This window comes from Enhydra lutris, unplaced genomic scaffold, assembly GCF_002288905.1.
Source record: "Enhydra lutris kenyoni isolate GAN:26980312 unplaced genomic scaffold, ASM228890v2 scaffoldscaffold14, whole genome shotgun sequence".
NCBI classification, from domain to species: Eukaryota; Metazoa; Chordata; class Mammalia; order Carnivora; family Mustelidae; genus Enhydra; species Enhydra lutris.
The window spans coordinates 26,144,259-26,164,052 of NW_019154098.1; the positions used below are offsets into that span (position 1 = coordinate 26,144,259).

General features: G+C 33.9%; 1 protein-coding gene across 2 annotated transcripts in view; it reads left to right on the forward strand.

Annotated features, from left to right (window-relative positions):
* LOC111146567 (CUB and Sushi multiple domains 3) overlaps positions 1 to 19,794 on the forward strand; it is a 1,261,269-nt gene that overhangs the window by 283,966 nt on the left and 957,509 nt on the right. For both annotated transcript variants that reach the window (XM_022502159.1, XM_022502160.1), the window contains exon 4: positions 11,889 to 12,083. In XM_022502159.1, coding sequence (XP_022357867.1) covers positions 11,889 to 12,083 — 195 coding nt within the window. The remainder of the gene's footprint in view (positions 1 to 11,888; positions 12,084 to 19,794) is intronic.

The window sequence follows — 19,794 nt, forward strand, 5'->3', positions numbered from 1 at the left end:
ATTTGCTTGTAGTTGTTCTGCACACCTTCAGAGCTGTTCCTCCAGGGAGGAAATGTGAGCATTACTCTGAAAGAATAAAATAGTTAGGATTCTTTGTATTCCTTGTCATCCTAGAAACTGTCAAGGCCCTGGTTTCCAATTCCCCATCAATCCTGTCCCTACAAAGATTGTTTTCTCAAAAAATTTTTTTCAATATGGGACTCAGAACTTTTTTTCTCAAAGGGAATTGAATTTCCACAGGAATTTGAAATAATTTGGACATATCCTATTTTCCTAACTTTCCATTTTTTTGAAATAAGCTAGTTCTTTAACCAAATAAATATCAAGAGCCCAGTATATCTGAATTAAAGACTTTGTGATTTTAAAGATGCCCTTTAAAAAGACAATATCTGCCTTGATTATGGTCACCAATCAATCGACTACAAAATGTTTACACATTAGAAGATAGAGAACATTATGGAATTTAAAAGGAAAATAATAAAAGGTAAATCAAGATATCTTAAGACATTAGAATAAGTGATCAATGAATATAATAGAAAAAGTTTTTGATTCAAGAGCCAAGGTGATCAACATAGACTGGAGAGTTTAGAAATATTTACTGAGGTGGTAGGAATTGGTTTAGGTCTCTAAGGATAGAAATATTTGTAGACAGAGAAGAAATAGGAGCTATTTTAAATGTACAAACCTGTGAAACAAGAATACATTGTTATATTGGGGAAGCAGGTAATATTTGACTGAAATAGAGTAGTTGAGCATAGGGAGATATTGGAGAAATGTAAATGGGCTGATTGTGGAGGATGTTGACCATGAAGTAGGAAATGGGACTTTCTTCTGTAAGCCAAGTTGGAAGGCTAATATGGAGGTATGTTGAAAGCATTAACCTATAAACTCTCCAACGGGGAGATACCTAAAAATGAGGCAGAATGTCAGATAAATTCTGTCAGTCTCTACTTCACTCTCTAACTGAAAATGTCAGGAAAAAGGGGTGCCTGGTGGTTCAATCTGTTGAGCATAGAACTCTTGGATTTGGCTTAGGTCAGGATCTCAGGGTCATGAGATTGAGCCCTGCCTCTGGCTCTGAGCCCATTGCAGAGTATGTTGTCCCTCTCCCTCTGCTCCTCCCCTGGCTTGTGCTCTTTCTCTTTCTCTAGATAAATAAATAAAATCTTAAAAAAAAAAAAAAAAGACAATGTCAGGGGTAAAAACCACATTTCTGAGACTTTGTTATAGTGAATGTGAATTAAGATCCTCCAAGGATATGCACTGTTTATGAGAGAATGAAACATGGAATTTAGGCAGAGGCAGCTTTATTACAGAATCTCACTGTGGGTTTTGTTATCCATGTTGCAATTTTAAATCACTCTCCAACATTGTCCAGCTTCCTATGGGTAAGAAAACTTGTTTCTTTCTGCTGTTAAGAGGTTGGTGGTGAGGTGGCAGTGACTCCAGGTAAACTTAATTCCTGGGGCATCTTCAAGGGAGCAGTCTTCTTATTGGGCTAATTCTGTATGAATCAAGCGGTCCAGTCTACAGCCTGTTCCTAGAAACTATGTTAACTCCCTTTATGCTTTAAACAATGTTTTTTGTGTCTGACATTGATGAAATATTTGTTCTGGAAGTGGTGTGTTAAAAAAAATAACACATGTTACTGTTTTGTGGTCAGGAAGAGCAGTGAGGAAGCATTATGAACTGCACAGCTGGTGACTGTTCTGTGTGATGGCAAATTTGGTGACAACGTAGAAGGCAGAGCACTGAGGGTCTAGTCCAAAAGACTGAAAGTAACGTTGTTAAGGCCTGTGCCTGTTCCTGGTTGCCTTTGACAACGTTTTACGACACAGCCAACAGCTGAGGCATATGTTGGACAGTTTTAAAGAGAGATGGAAGGAAATAGAGTCTAAAATTTTGGTGACTTTTGGGTTGGAAAAACCAACGGCTTCTGTACAGCAGGGGATAAGAAGGCTTAGCAGAGTCTCTTATTAAGCTTAGTCAAAGGATGGATAGCAGCCCCAGGGCAAAGATGAAATAAAACATGTTGCATTCCTGCTCAGGTGTCTTGCTTCAGATTACTCCAAGGTAGTCCCAATTAAAAAGATGATGAGAGACATGGAAAGATGGTTGTGGGTGGGTGGAGAGTGGTCACTGGCACATGAAAATAACTGGAAACAAACCAGTTCCTACTAAGTTTTGGAGGGAGTTTTAGCCAATAAATCCTAGAAGTCCTCTTCAAATCCCTTTGATTGTTCAGTTCTTAAGGCAGTTTTCAAGTACCAAACCTGCAGATGCAAGGTATCAGCCCTATGTACTCCCAAGGAGACTCTGCTCTCCCATACCCACTTCAGATTTTGCCACAGAGAATGTGGACAAGTAAGAACTAGTCAACAGGAAATGCCAGGGGATAGCGGGAGACACAGGATAAGGGATTATCTTCTCAAGAACAGTACCAGGGTCTTCTAGGATAGGAAGATCATAATGCCTATCTAATATGTTCTATTTTCTTGACAATTGTCTGTGGAATATTTCCTTTTCTTCTCTTATCCACACAGGGATATTTATTTTGACCATCCTTTTCTGCTCTAACAGGTACTGATCCACGAGAAACTAGAATTGGCCTTAATGGGGGGGGGGTCATATGTGGGGAAAGACTGTGAATTTCCCAGAAACTTTGGAATTTGAATAGGATTTTGTAAAAAGAAGGGGCTTTGTCAGGAGCAAAGGAAAGGGAGGGAGAATTTCTTTCTCCCACTATCCTCTGAATTCAAGGTAGCCTGGAATTCAACATTTCTGGAAATCCAATTCTACCCAGTTTACAAATGTAAGGCCCAAGGGGATGACAGAGAAGCAAGGTGGAAGAAATCTTGAGTCCCTGATGACCTGAAGGCAGAGTCTGATCTCTCCCAGCTTCGACGAGTCAGAGAGTCACATAGAGGAATAACTGTTGTCTGCTTTAGCCATTTCCTTATGGGGCCTTTAGGACTTCATTAGCATATCACTGATGCCAAGACAACTAACTTAAAGGCTCTCCAAAGTGTGGCCCTAAGATTCATTTCTTACATTTCATTCTATTTTTCCTCTTATGTATAATATTCTATTTAGGCCATTTATTTTGCACATGACCCTTGATCATATCTTGTGCATTTCTCTTTCTTGCCTTTATTCATATGACTTATTTGACTCTTCTCTTGACTCCTCTCTAACTAAAATCCTCCTCCTTTATTTTATACAGTATTCTTCCTTTTGTATAAATATATAATAGGTAACTTTTAAAAATTCAACTATGGAGTCCATTTTATTATTTAATTGCCAGAAGGTCATATTATACATGTTTTATGTTTCCCATTGAGTTATAAGTTCCAAAAGAACAAATACAGTGTCCTATTTTTTTATATCCCTTTGACATTTATACTTCAAGCTTCAGTAATTATTTGGTGATTGATTAATTGCTGAAACACAGTGGCATCTCTCACTCATATTGGATGAATAAGTAACCCAGTAAATTATCCATAATCAGCTTAACACATCTTTTTAAAGAATTAAATTATCTGAAAGTCTTAATACAGATACTTGTCCCAATTCTGTCATAGGAGAGGGGAGTCTATTCATATTTTTCTATTATTCTGAATCAAGTTCTCAAATGCAACTCATACAGATGCAGCGTTTTTCATTTATAGAAACTTTTAAAGTGAGGATGGCTGCTAATATGTTTCCATTCTGTATTTTTATTCTGCTTTGTTAAAATTCTGGTAGCTACACAGGCCATAGCTAGGTTTAAATAATCATATTTTTTAATATAAACTTTCTACCCATCTATTTTAATACATTGGTAGTTTACAAAATAAAAATACAGTATTGTTTTTCATCTGTTCAGTTTAGGTGATAAAATTTATTTTGTAAGAAAAAAAACACAGATATTTGAAATTGAAAGAACATATGAACATTAATTGCCTCTTATTCACAGATCCAAAGCATATAACCAGCAACTGCTAGTCTTGGATATTGTACAATGGATTTTCTCCATTGTATCTGACAGTTGTTCTTGATCTGCCTCTAAAAACTTTTACCTATGTCACCTTCGGGCCCTATATACCAGTATCAAAACAGAATAGTGTTACCTAGACAGCATAACTTTTTATGTGTTTGGTTTTTACACCAACTGTTTTACTGCTTCACCCTTCCTTCCCTTGGCATTATAACCAGCCCACCCAAGGATTTACTTCAATTAAAAAAAAAAATGGTGACAGTAGATTTTTCTTCTGTTGCTATTTAAAATGCATTGTAATCTGTATGCGTTGCCCCCTCATCCCAGCCAAATCAATGTAGTAATCTATTTTCTTCTTAAACAGATGAACTGAAAAGTGTCGGTTTACCCTCATACAGATGCAGCGTTACTCCATCTTCTCCAGCAGCCAATACTTTGTTTGAATTATTTTCGTTAAGTTAAAATAATAGCAATAAAAAATGAGTATTTGTCCTTTTGATTGCCAAATCTAAACCTCTATGAAGCTTCAAGATAACTTTTACAATGGCAAATGTGGCCTAATGTTTGCTTCATTTCCAACGTCCCAGCAAGGACTGTGATCTGACCAGCAACTTAGGAACTTTCATGCTTAAGAACTGATTTATAAAAGTTAATGAATTTTCCATTTTGAAAAAAAAAACAACAGATTTAAATGGCACAATTATATAATTTGATCTATAAAATCACATGCAGGCAGTGTGTCCCAGTGTTTATTATGACACAAGTTTAGTTCATGATGTGCCTACAGCTCTTTTCTAGTCTACTGGTTCCACTCTATTTTGTCTCTAAATATTTACTCCTACAAACTCTGTGTGATGATCATCTTTTATGTTTTTCTATTAGAGGAAATAACTCAATTAACTGAGCAATCCTTTTTTGCTTGTCAACAGCATACCACAGAATGTGTTAAGTTCTTAATACATAAAGATGAATTAGAGCCCTTATTCTCAAGATGCTCACAGTCTAGTGAGGAAGCAAATTTAAAAAAAATCATTCAGTCATATATACTGAAGTAAAAATCCATGGGAACAGGATAGATGCAATAGCTGATTCAAAATATTCACAAAATATTTGCTCATCTAGTCTGCAAGTGAATTCTCAAATGACACCATTTATACCCTATATAAATGGAATGGTTTAGTATCTTCAATAAAAGAACATTTGTACCACGAGAAAAGTTGGAAAATGTATTAGTTGGTTAAGTGCTTTGAAGTCTCAGGATGAGAGGTACTAGGTGGTTCAACTTGATGTTATGTTCCCCTAAATTATTTTTAATCATCTGGGAAATAAAAAAACTTGAGATTAATTTTCTGTAAGAGGTATAAACAACCTGATTTTACTTCCCTTTGTAGACATAATTTTACAGTGTTTTAAAGCATTGTTAATTGATCTCAGCAGGATCATGCTTCATCTATTTGACTGAATAATTATGCAATTCTGTAGTCATGGTATCCGTTATCCTTTCATTAGATTTTCGTTCCTAATTTTCAAGGTCAAGTTTTCTTCTTGATATTTTGCTAAATATCTTGCCTTTCACAATTATCCATGTGCTCCTAACAAATTGGGGATTTTTTAAAAGCCAAGGTTATTGTAAAGTGTTTATTAGTATAAACCACTCCTCTTTTTCTAAATTGCTTAGTAGAGTTTTATTGACTTTCTCCAAGGAAAATGTGATAAAACCTCTCTTATAGTCCTTGATAGACACTCTCTTTCAGGATTTAAGTTTTTTTCAAAAGTATTTGAAACTTTTTTTTTTTTTTTAACTTATCTGGAGTTTGTTAGGATGCAGTAGACCAGGTATCTTTTTATAATCACTGTGCCTGGCATAGTGCTTCATATGTGATACCAACTAAGAGATAAAATAATTGATGAATTAATGATACCCACAAGGAACTCTTTGCAAATTTGGTTGTATAAATATCTTACCAAGAGTTGAATTACAACTTGGATTTTCCTTATGATCTAGAGAGGAGTAACTGAATTTTACCTTTGACTAAATTACTGTTTTTTTGACTAATTTTTAAGACATCAGGAGTGATCTAATATAGTTAATCAGCATTTATTGAAGACATGGTCCTACCTCTAATAGATCATAACTTAATCACACCTAATTTAGATGTCTCAAATGCAAAATTGACTATAATAAAAATAAACTTGCTGTTTGTTGAGCTAATAAAAATACCTGTCATGTATTGACTGCATTGTTGTTCAGCATGTAAATAACTTCCGCATTATTTTATATAGCCACATTAACAGCTTTATAAAGTTGATATTCTTAGGTACAAATAGTATGCATATAGTATTCTTGCCTCTCATCTTTTTAATAATTAATTTGCATGGTCCTGTTTACCACTTTTTTTCAAGATTGAATTACTATTCAACTAGTAAACTCACAAAGTACATACCATACATACTTATGAAAATCTCTGCTCATATGTGCATTTAAAATAGATTTCAATTATTCACTCTGAATCATTCTCTAGAGCTTTAGAGTATCTCCTTCAAAAAATATTTAGTGACAGAAATGGTTCCTTTTTCTAATTAAGAACCTATGCATAGTTTATGTATTCACTACATGAACATGTCTTTGGCCAACACTTTTGAAATACTTTTTCCAGTCCAGTGTATACCCTACCATACCCATAAAACCTTGCCAAATCTAATAACTATTACAGTATTTTGATTCTCCCATTTCCAAATTTTGAGCCCACTTAACTATTTTTTTTTCAAATCCAGCTCACTGCTTATCCTATTTCAGAACTCAGTTTAAATCTCTTTTTTTTTTTTAAGATTTTATTCATTTATTTGACAGAGATCACAAGTAGGCAGAGAGGCAGGCAGAGAGAGAGGAGGAAGCAGACTCCCTGCTGAGCAGAGAGCCTGATGTGGGGCTTGATGCCAGGACCCTGGGATCATGACCTGAGCTGAAGGCAGAGGCTTTAACCCACTGAGCCATCCAGGCGCCCCCTAAATCTGTCTTAATCAGGAATTTCTTTTCAGACCTCCTCTTAATCAAGACTAAGTTTTCTCAATTATATACTTTTATTATAGCTTGTATGTTTCCATTATCCCACTTGTGATATTATAACTAATGCTGTGTAATTACTTGCTTATTGACTTGGTCAATACCAACTTGATAAATTCGCAGGGCCATGTATGTCATTTGCAAAACTATATCCCCAGAATACTGTCCGTGTTAGCCACTTAATAAACACTTGTGAAATGAATATCTGTATTTCATGGACAACAACATGCAATTGTGAAATAACCTAAGGCTTTTCTTTTCTTTTTTCCAAGTTAGAGACATCTAGGCATGAACTACAAATCTACTTCTTAGTTGGGTGACCTTGGGAAAGTTACTTAATCTGAGTCTCAGTTTCTCTTTCTGAACAACAGGGAAAACCATATATGACACTGGGTAATTTGTGAGATATAAGTAGGACTATGAATGCCTAAGTGCCTGGAAAAGAGGATGACTCACTGCTGATCTCAATTAAAGCTATTAACTTTTTCAAACTGTAAATTCTTAGAAGGCAAAGGAGGTGGTGTTGCTTTAAATGATACACATCACAGAGCACCAAAGTTAACCATAACCCTCAAGAACATCTGATGAATAAATTAGTTACTAAGTAATTTATAGTTATATTTCCTTTCAACTAATACAGAGGAGTGTCAATAAATTCCAACCTCCATTTGAAGTTTTATTTATCTTGGATCTTCCTCAAGTAATTTTTTGCTTTATCAATAATCCCATACTCTTTAGCATGGTTTATATTGCCAAAATGCCTTCATACTATTTGCTGATAATTTCAATATGAGAAGAGAGGATAAATAAAATACAGATATTTCTAGCAAAAACAGATGAAGTTTAAATTGACTCAATCATTTGGACAGAGCAGTAAACTTATATAAAGGGTATTTGGCATTTTCAGAAACATTTTTTGAGTGTAAAGTCTTCAGACTTGTTTTCCAGGAATTTTCTCAATTCACTAAACTAATCACTTGACTATTTCTGTGTGTGCGGTGTTGTTTTTTTTTTTTTTAAGATTTTATTTATTTATTTGAAATAGAGAGCAAGCTAGAGAGAGAGCACAATTGGGGGCAGGGGGCAGAGGTAGAGGGAGAAGCAGGCTCCCCGCTGAGCAGGGAGCCTGCTCTGGGGCTGGATCCCAGGACCCCAGGATTATGACCTGAGCCAAAGGCACATTCTTAACTGGCTATGCCACTCAGGGGAACACTTGACTCTTTCTGTTTTATCTACACACACAATCTCATGGCACAGATTCCAAGAATAAATTCAAATAAGGCTGTGGTACAATTTTTGCATTACAAGATTGATCAGTACTCGAATAATAGTATTATGACAATAACTTTAAAGTACTCTCAGAACACTCCAATCCCATTTTAATCTTTGTTTTATGGAATATCAGATAAGAATATGTCAGGTTCTACAATTGTTTTATTTTAATCACATAAACTTTTCAGTCCATATATTAGTGTCATCTGTTGGTGAAAGAAGATAACTGAGTCTGGGAATTCTGCCCTTTAGATGTAATTATTTGCTTCAGGAACACAGTGAAATGATAAGCAGAATGTTGTTACCTTGTAGATCCATTTGGTGAATTACTATAAAAAAATCTTTATTGCTTAAATTTCTATTTCTATTTTCCTTAAGAATGATATCCTTAAGAATGATAAACAAAATCACCACTTATTGTAAATACCATGTATATTAATGATTAGTTTATAATTTGCTTTACTAAACATGGTAGAGAGTGTCTTCATTTTCCCCTGCAATTCAAACTCCTGATAGCTGGTAGAAACAGTGCCTAAAAATTAGTCTAACTTAGCTAGTTCTAGACTGTCATATTAAATAACAAATTAATTTTAAAAGTTCAAATATAAAGCACTGTTTGTTTTCTTAAAAATCAAAACTAAAATGTGAATCAGAATATAGCATTTTTTTTTTTTTTTTTTTTTTTTTTTTGTGGTGGGTTATATAATCCTTTCAGTTAATAACACATCCTTGGCTCTTTGTCTTAAAATGGACATAGCTTAGGGACAAGCCCCAAGTTAAAGGGTTGAGAGAGGACAAAAAATGGAATCTATGCACAGTGGCTATAGAATTGGGATCTCTTAAACATGTGAAACATCTTCATACCTGTCTTCATGGGCTATTCAGTCTATAGAGAATGATGGGTAGTTTTTATTTATGAAAGTCAAAAAACAAGGGAAATCCAAAGTGGGAATTTCCTGAAGGTGAGAACCAGCTTTGTTTTAGAACTTTATTTTTTGAGTTTTATTTTGAAACAGTCTGACTTCTTATCTGTCTTAGAAATTAGAAATAGAAATAAATCAGCCACAAGGAAGGCACTAGATTAGGTCATGTATTAAGAATCCAACCAGTGCTGCTATTCATTTATTGACTCACTTCCTATGTTTTCAATTTTTGATTTAGATACTTTGTTCTGGGTAATGTTTATTTGTTCATTTAAATCAAAGTCAAATCTGAGTATAAGAACTATTTAGAGTTTTCTTCTATATTTCCCTTTATTCCTCTAGTTAACTGCTTCCTGTGAAATAATTTGAAAACTGCTTTTCCTTCTAGATATATAATTTTAGGATAATTGAAGTCCTGACCTTAATTATTTTTTAGGATGTGAGAGGTAAAGCAGTGGATTGATTCTAAGGCCACAAGTGGTAGTTTCACTAAAAGAATTTCCTTTGTTATTACTATATTCAAGGGATCAAATGCTCATTCATTTTATCAAAACTTATTAACCTCACCGTCTCTTGCAGCAAACATCTCATCTTTCAATGAAATGAATTTTCAAAAAAACCCCCACCTATTTCAAAATAAACTGTATATTTCAAAAGTATTTTTAAAGATTACTCAAAATTCACAGAATAATGTGTTTAAATTTTGCTGAAAATGAACATAAATCCCTTGGAAAAATAGAAAACTGAAATATTTGAGATCATTAATCTTATCTGCTGATATTTACAGTATTTTACAGATATCAGTTTATGGTGTATCTTTAAATGCAGAGGAAGCTTAAGGAAATTGCTTGTTATTTATAGAAACCATTGATATGTAATTAATATTAGTCAAGTTTGTTTTTTTTTCTGTTTTAGGTTTCATACTCTAAAATAATTGTCCTAAGCTAAAAGTAAATACTTTATTTCTATATATGTAACTCAAGTTCTATATACCGTCAATACATTTTTCACTGATTAAACTGACTTCATTTGAAATTTATCACTGATTTTTTTCTTTCACTATCATGGAAAAATTTATACAAAAAAAATCATGTTCACTTAGGAAACACTCCCAAAAGTACCATATACCTATTATGGGTAAAAATATTAAATTTCAGCTCTGTATACACCTCTTACTTATAAATGACCATTGCTTTTGTAAAATTAGATCTATATATTATTTTGGTATTTTTACTTACTGTCATTGATATTTTCCATATTATAGTGGCTTACAGGTATTTGGCTTAATATTAAATAACTTCATGGATCTTACTAACTATATAACTGGGGTGAGTATCAATGCAAAATGGAAACATACTTCATTTTTGTGTTGCAGTGGTTTTTTAGATTTTTATTTTGCAATAATTTCGACTTTCAGTTAAATTGTGAAACTAGTACAGAATTCCCCTATACTTTTATCCAGCTTCCCATAATATTAGCTATGTAACCATAGCATAATTGTCACAAATAGGATATTAACATTTGTATAATACCATTCTCAAACTTGAATATCTTTTAGCTCAGTAATTCATTAGTTTGTATTTGTATTAACAATTATTCAGAGTATGAAATAATATAAAGGTAATAGAAAATTTAGAAAATAATATTGGGAAAAATAATTCTTAACCTCATTAAGTTCTGTAAGTTTTGCTATTTCTATATATTTTCTTGCCATTTCTTTTCATTTACAGTGAAATTGGATTATTCTCTGAAATGAATATCGTTTTTAAAAATCTCTTACATTGGGGGTGCGTGGATGGCTCAGTGGGTTAAAGCCTCTGCCTTCAGCTCAGGTCATGATCTCAGGGTCCTGGGATCAAGCCCCGCATCAGGCTTGCTGCCTGTTCCCTTCTGTCTCTCTTCCTGCCTCTCTGCCTATTTGTGATCTCTGTTTTTCAAATAAATTTAAAAAATATATATTTAAAAAAATCTCTTACATTTGTATACTTGTATACTTTTAGTATTAACTAATAAAATAAGACACCAGATACAATATCCTAACATATTCATCTATTTAAAACTTGACAACCGTATGCAATTATTATTATATTTTCAGGTTAAACAAATTGGGAATTCTAGCCAGTCTCTCCAACTTCAAAACTATTTCCATTTCATTACTGCACTATATTTTTCTTATTTAAGTGGAAAAAAAAATTTTCCACCAAAAATTTACACATATGTTGTCAGAGAAATGCTTCTGGTTTAGAGTTAAACAGATGCATCAAAATAATGAGAGCATATTAATGAAACTTAATTTGTTTATTCTTATAAGTAGAATATAACTTTGAAAAAGTCATATAAATGGTATTATTCTTAGCTTTAATGTCTGTAAAATATGAGTAATGTTAATTTTTAAAGTTGCTCGAAAAATTAAATTATATAAAAATTTTAAATTTTTCTAATACAAAGAATGAAACCCAATATCTTTTGGTAAAATTTGGTTCCTTTCCCATATTTCTGTGTTACATGTGTTGAGAGGGAAGATATTTCCTTTTATTGTGACACTTTCTGAAAGGAAAAGAGACATCTGTATCTGCATATACTTCTTAAAATCTAAAACATTAAAATAGGTATTAAGATAACTGTAAATTCTCCTTCTCTCCCCCTTTTATAGAATTGCAGAGTAGCTCTTGTGGAAACCCGGGAGTTCCACCCAAAGGTGTGTTATATGGTGCGCGGTTCGACGTTGGGGACAAGATCCGCTACAGCTGTGTTACTGGATATATTCTTGATGGCCACCCTCAACTCACCTGTATAGCCAATTCAGTGAATACGGCCTCATGGGATTTTCCTGTTCCTATCTGCAGAGGTAAAGAAAAAATATTTATTTTTATGCTGATTGAATATTTGTTTGACATGATAAAAACATTTTAAAAGTTAGAGTTGTAATCTGACAGTGTAATTACAAAATATGTTTGGCATTTGGTGCTTATTCCTTTTATAAAATTTGAAGATTAAAAGAAATCTATATGTTTGTGTATACATATACTACATGCCAAGTTTAGAAAAAACGCTTGTCAAAAAATAAGACAATATTACTTGTGAAATGGAACAGTAAAATATATGTTTATATACATATTTATGCATTGTATATAAATGTGTCTTTGTATTTATGGTAGAAAAACACGAAGTTTATGATGTTCAGAAATTTAATTTAGTCTGTCAAAGTCATAATTTTGTTTTCATTTTGAAGTATTGATTGAATCTGTGAATCTTTTAAAGATATCTGGTAGAAGACTTTGGGAATTTGTGAAATAAGAATGCTGTATAGTTTATTTAATTGATACTGATAAAGATTATTTGTATTATGGGGAAAACAATAATACTCTAATGTGGACAAAGTTTCAAAGTACAGTGCCTGCAAGATACATGTTCAACGGAAGCTGAATTCATGGCTGAATCTTGCCCACAGAAATTTTAGAGAACTTTATCATTTTCCGTGAGCTTACTTTTTGAACAAAGAGAAAGATAAATGAGTTGTATCTCTTTTATCTTTTGGCATTTGCTTCCTGTATGAATGGGAGGTAGGAATGTCCACGTCCTGGTCTCAGTTACTTTGTAGCTTCCTTTCCAACATGTGGCTGCCAAGTACAAGAGGGAAGACTCTTGAAAATCAGACACAGCTGGCTTCTTATCTCGGCTTTGACAATGAGTATGGGAGTGACTTTGGGCAAATCATACCAACTCTGAGATTCATTTATTTCACTTAACCAATGAGAGAGAAAACAACAACATCTTTTCCATTTGTTGTGAAGATTAAAGAAGAAAACCAATAGCTGCCACTTAATAAAATATCTGCTGTGCATTGGCATTCTTAGTGTCAGTGCTACCTTTGCTTCTCTTGCAGTTTCTACTCTGCTGTTTTGACTGATGCTATTTCTGACTACTATTAGCTACCATTTATTGGAACACTTAGAACACCATTTGGGTGTGATAGTGTACTAAGAAATTTCTAAGTATAGTCACTTTTAAATTTCATAACAATATAAAACTGAAGTGCAAAAATTTTGGAATAATTGCTCAAGTTTCCTCAGTAAATGTTGAGGACTATAAAGAGTTAGATTTTACTCGACTTGTGAGTTAATAAATTTTTCTGCCACAGTTTCTTGGGTGATGGTAGAGGACCCCAGTTTTTTGGGTCGTAAACAGAGGAGAGTTTATTATTCACAAAACTGTCACCAGCCAGAATATTAACATTTGTGCCAGTTCTCTAAGCCCTAATTCTTATAGAATGATATGAAGAGTATGAGGTACCTGCACATGAAAAACCATGAGCTTAGGGAAAATGGAATGCTTTGTAAATTAGGATGTCTGCCCTTTGCTCTGGAGGGCACCCCTTTTTCTCTCCTTGCAAAGTTATAGGCAAACTTGCCCTTTACTCTGGTGGAAGACACTGTCCCCTGAGGCTGTTTGTTGTACCAACATCTTTGTAAAGATAGTTTAGTACAAAGAGCAGAAGGACAGTTGGAATCTCTGCTTACAAGATGTGAAGAAATGTTAGGGTCCATGGAGAAATTTCTCTCAATTTGGGGTGTGGTGGGGATGCTAGATTTGAACTCATTCTGTTTAGTTACAAAGCCTAAGTTGTTACCCTTTTGACACTTCACCAAAATAATTTGCATCTCTGTTCAGAAGTATTTTATTATAAGAAAAGAAATGGAGTTTTACATTTGAAGCAATCAAAAGACTACCATCTCTTTCAAAGCACAAAACTTCCAAAATCAAAAGAATTTATTAAGATTCATAAAACCAAGAAGCATCTTTAAGAGATTTCCGTGGAGCACTACCAATACTGCCTAAATGTTACTTCCTGTTTTGGGGCTCTGTATTCATCTTAGTTCCAATAAGAACATGTGGAACCAGAAAGATCTGAGTCTAAATACTAGGTTTGCCCCTTATTGACTAGGGCTTTTGAGCAAAAAAGTACATTAATTTTGGAAATTATTTTTTAGCTCTAATAGGATGAAGAGATAGAAATACGAACATCACAGTACTGTTAGAGTTTAATATGATAGCATATGTAAAGTACCAGATGCATACTAAGTTATTATTTATGCTAGCTCTGTCTATCCACTTTTCCTTAGCATGTCTTACCATCTTCTCCCTAAAGGAAAGAATTACAGTCAACAAAAAGTGGGTGGATAATATCCATGATCTTGTGTCCAAATCTAACCCTAAAACCAATACTTCTACCTTGTCATTGCAGTTTTGTTTGTTTTCCCAGAGTGTGTACTCTACTTCTCACCCCCAAATTTCTTTGGGCTTATTTCCTTTGACTTCCATTTTTAACCTCTATGTTTTTTTTCTATTAAAAAAAAATGATACCCACTATTTTTGGAAATTCTGCCTGTTCAACTTCAAACTGCTAAACTTGCCTTTTCTTCTCTTTAAGAAAGATACCAGTGAATAAATTTACTCATTCACTCATCTATTTATTAAGGCCATATCCTGTGTAAAGCATTATTTTGTGTACTGAAAATCAAAAGATAATTAAGAAACACATCTTGCCTTTAAGAAGGCAGTTCTAGTGCGTCTGATCATTATGTAATCAGATAATTACAATAATGTGTGATAATTGCTTTAATATCAGTATCTGTGTGTGTTAGGCACCTTGATAAGGATGAGCTTAATTTCTCTCAGTTGAGTGGAAGAAAGTTCAAGTAGGGACAACGCTTTAAGAGAGTATTTCACAAAAGACTGGCTAAAAATAAAAACTACATAGAGCAGGAATATTTTCAATGAGTTGATAATTTTCCTTTCTAGCCTTAGAAGTAATTCTGGTGTGTTACTAATATTCACTGGCTAAAGGTAGAGTGTATGAAGTCAGCCTTCATAGAGCACATGCTCTAATTTTCTAAGGAACAATTTATCTCCCATTAAGCATTTTTTTTTTAAACTTAAAGAATAGGGGAATAGAGTATTTGGATTTTGTGTGGTTGTCAAAAGAAAAGATAGACTATTTAGACTGTAGCCTCCCTCCTCTGCTCTTTGCCACTTGATAGCATACTGATTCTTTAATTTATAACTTTGCAGGGGGCTGATAACCCTGTAATGATCTGTTTATTGCTTTCCCTGGAGTTTACATAGTGTCTCTCCTTGATGAAACCCTGGCTTTTAGAGAATTCTTCTGATGCTTCCTAACAATGATAGTTTAATTAAGAAAAACGAGTGCCATATCAACCTAGAGGGTATGGTGCAAGGGTTTTTGTGTTTGTTCACAAGCAGGATGAATTTTATCAACACCATCTGCTAGTATTTGAAAAAGACAACTAACTGCCTGGTGCTGAACTACACGATATTCTATAAAAAGTGAAAGTGAATTCCTATGCTGTAAGTCTTGGGTTGGAAATGCCTGGGACATGTGCCTTTTCTGCACTCCCTCCTTTGATAAACATTTCTATGATATTTATTCCCAGTGAGTTGTGATGTGGCCCCAGAGTCCTTCTCAACTCAGTGCTCCCAATATTCCTTACTAATTAAGAGCAGTTGACAGACAAGGTGAATGGATATGCTATTCCTAAATTTAAACGTTCTAAAATTCGTAATGATATTCTATATTCAGAGTGGCATTTTGATATACATACCCCAGGGCAAACTAATAAAACTATTTGTAAAATTTGCACATAAATTATAGTATTTTATTTTTTAAATTTTAAAAAAGATTTTATTTATTTATTAGAGAGATAGAGAGCACAAGTAAGCAGAGCAGCAGGCAGAGGGAGAGGGAGAAGCAGGCTCTCTGCTGAGCAGGAAGCTTGATGGGGGGCTCAATCCCAGGATCCTGGGATCATGGCCTGAGCAGAAGGCAGCTGCTTAACTGAGCCACCGAGGCACCCCAATTACAGTGTTTTAAATGAATGGAAACCTTGGTCAAAAAGTCAGATCATTTGATGGAAGAATTAACCTACTAAGATTTAAGTCATTAATCATAAAATATTTAAGGTTGTTCTAGGATGAATTCTAGATTAATTAAAGAAAATTTTAAAACAGTGTTATATTTAAAAAAAAAAAAAACAGTATTATATTTTCCTGAAGGTTTGAGTTTATTTATAGCCCAAAGTAAAGATCTTAGAATCCATAGAGGTTTCAGGGAAAGCAATGATCAATGAAGGGATATGATGTTGTCAAATGTTGACAGAGTTTATTTTGATCTGACAGGAGAGATTCATTTGGGGGAAGGCTTCTGTGTTAGTGATGTAGATGTCATAGAGTCAATTGGTGCCATGTGATGTGAACCAAATATTTGACAGGACAGATAAGCAAAAGGGCTAATGAGGGAACTGTCACTTCTGACAAAGCAAAAGAAATTGCCATTAGCTACATTAGCAATGAGGAATGAGAAGGATCTTCCAAGTTTTATTCTTGGCAATAAGAGTGCCTTCCATAACAATGTGGTAAAGAAAACAGTTGATGGAAAGAAGAGCAGCAGCTTGTTTTGTCAGAGAATAACTGAAACGCCTACTTTAAACCTTGGTAAAAATGTGTTACTAAAACATGGAATTGGAAAGAGCAATTAGAGGTAATAGCTGGAGAAGGGGATAAAGGAAGGAAGGTTTAGTGCAATGCTTCTATATGCAAATTATACCAAAGCGTTCCAAAGAAATAGTGATTTCAGACAAGGTTAGAAGTAAACCAAACAGCCAAAAACAAAGAAACAAACAAAAAACAAAACCCCAAAACAACAACTAGTAATGTTGAAAAGAAGTAATGCTTGTAAAGGATATATTGTGAGGTTATTGGAAGGATATTCATTCACCCCTGCTCAGTACTCTGGAAAACTTCTCAAAAAGGCATTAAAAAACAGAAAATGCCATTTATTCTGTGTATTTGCCCTGATTGTGCACTTATGCATGTGTAATACTGAAACATGATATTCAGAAACATGATGCTACATTAATAATAGGCCTGATTATTGATAAAACCTAAGTACAAAATAATTAAGTATGAAAACTGGAAAATATTTTATTGACTTGAGAACAAAACACATAAATAACCCAGTGTCATGCTTCTATTCATTTCCATATAGTGCTTAAACATAATACTGAGCTGCAAATTGAAAAATGAAAATATTTTCTAATATGAGATTTTTTCTATGCTAGATCAAAACAGAGTCCAGTGTTGGTTTTTTTTTTTTTTAAATAATTCCCTGTAACGTTACTTTTTAACATTTTTATTCTTTTGAAGCTAAAATCTTTAGTCCCCCTTTTTAAGATTTGAAAACCTAGTAAATTGCCTTCTTTTTTCTTAAATTCATTACCAAAGGAGAGAATGTTTTATTGTAACTCCCTGAATTATAGAAAGAATGGTGTTAGTGATAAATTGTCCTAGGCAAAAAAAAAAAATGGAAATTAAATTCATTGTTGAATATCAAAATGTCATGGGCTACACCATGCATTAAGTATTCTTTTTGAAAACTGGGGCTATTATTGTTTAATTTAGCTGATTTCCAAAGAAGTTATTGTGTTGTATTTCATTATTGATTGATTGGTTTAGAGAGCACACACTTATGAGCAGTGGGGGTGCAGGGTAGAGGAAGAAGGAGAGAATCTTAAGCAGGCTCCATGCCCAGTGCACAGCCTGAGTAGGGCTCCACCTCATGACCCTGAGATCCTGACCTAAGCCAAAATCAAAGAGTCAGTTGTTTAAGTGACTGAGCCACCCAGCTGCCTCTCCAAAGATGTTACTTTAAAATATTATCTCAGGAAATATTTTAGCAGACCTAGTTTCTCCACCACACTTTGCATTATTATCCAAGCAGCATTATTTGGGCACCAAATCTTGCTTTTATTAGCCCTACCATTTATACTCCTATAGGGTTCTGGTCCCTTTGTGTGAACTCCTATATTTGACAGTCATGAGGAAAACATTTTTAGTATGCCTTTTAATTAACAAGGAAGTTAAGCAAGTATTACATGGTGATAGAGTTATACTAGCACCACGAAGAATGTCAAGCCAAGGAATGATTTGCAAGTGTCCATGCTACTTTCTCTCTCCCTGGAAAATGTAGGCTGTTCTATCAGTGATCAGGCCAACACTCAGTTGCCCTCTCATGTACCCTAATCTTGTTATGAATAGTTGTTTGTGTGATAAAATGCTGAAAATGTCCTGATAAAGTATCTAGCATGATGGAACAAAGGACACGCGATTTGTCTTTGAGGGCATAAGATCTGTGAGCTGATTTGCTTTCCTGCTATGCATTGCCTGGGTGTGTTGTTTCTTATGTCAGAAACTGAAAATATTTTTACCTATCTTAGGAACCGGTGAATGTTAAGGAGATTAGCTTAAACGAGGTGATATTTAAAAAATATTTGTGCAATGCCTAGCACATAGAAGTTACTAAAAATTTCAAGTTGGTTTCAAATACATTTAAAAAAGTAATTTAAAAAAATAATGTAGACATAATAGCTATCGCTTGTGTTATATATGTGTTCAATATATTTAAAACTATCTGTTGACAATTAAACGTGTGCCTACAGCTCTGATATATTGGAGAATACTTTTTAAGTAACAGTAAAAATCTCTGTAAAGAGTGTGCTCTGGACTAATAAAAGCCTTGGTTTGCTTTACATCTCTGTCACTGAGAAGGTATAGAAACTTTAAAACCAGATATTTAGTTTTCAGATCTTAGTTTTCTCATATGTTTAATAGGGGAAGTCCTCACTACTTTATAACATTATGATGAGAATCATATCAGGGAATGTATATAACATACCTAATCTACAATAACAAGTAGCAATTTCCTTATTTCTATCATCATCATCAAAACAGGTATTTGAAAACTGATAACACCAGAGAATGAACATATCTAGGACCATATAGGCAGTGGAATTAAATTTTTTCAGAGTTGCAGTGGTTAGGGGGAATTTCAAGCCCCACATTAACCTAGAAAATTAGACCGGGATCAGCAAGTAATATACATTAGTGGTGAAAACGTGTTTCTCAAGGGCAACAGCAATTCTGAGGCATTCATTGTTGGAAGTTCTTATATTTGATGTATATTCAATAACTAAACTGATACATATTAAGAAATCATTATTTGCAGGGCACAATACTACATATAATGATAGATAAAACAACTCAGGCCTCGTGAAACTCATAATCTTTTGAACATAGGATCTCTTATTTGGTGACCTAGAAAAGATAGAATAGCATTCTTATGTAACCAATAGTGCTGGACTTCTATGTGTTTCTGATATTTAGAGAAGAAAATCAGGATCTTGTATTCTTACCATATAATTGTCCTGTTCCCTGATGCTGCAACTAACAGTAAGCCATGACTTTAACATTCAGCTCACATATTATTTTCCCCATATGGCTTTATTATGCTGTATCTTTCTCCATTCAGGAAACTATTCCCCACCCCCCTTTCTCTCCTGTATCAAATAACTCAAATATTTTTGTAGCTTTACTCAGTTGTCCAAGTGTTTTGATTCTTCATCTGCCATTCTTATTATAAACTAGTTCATGTTCTTTGACAACAAAGATACAGTCATTAGAACTGTATTTTTTGGGTGTTATAC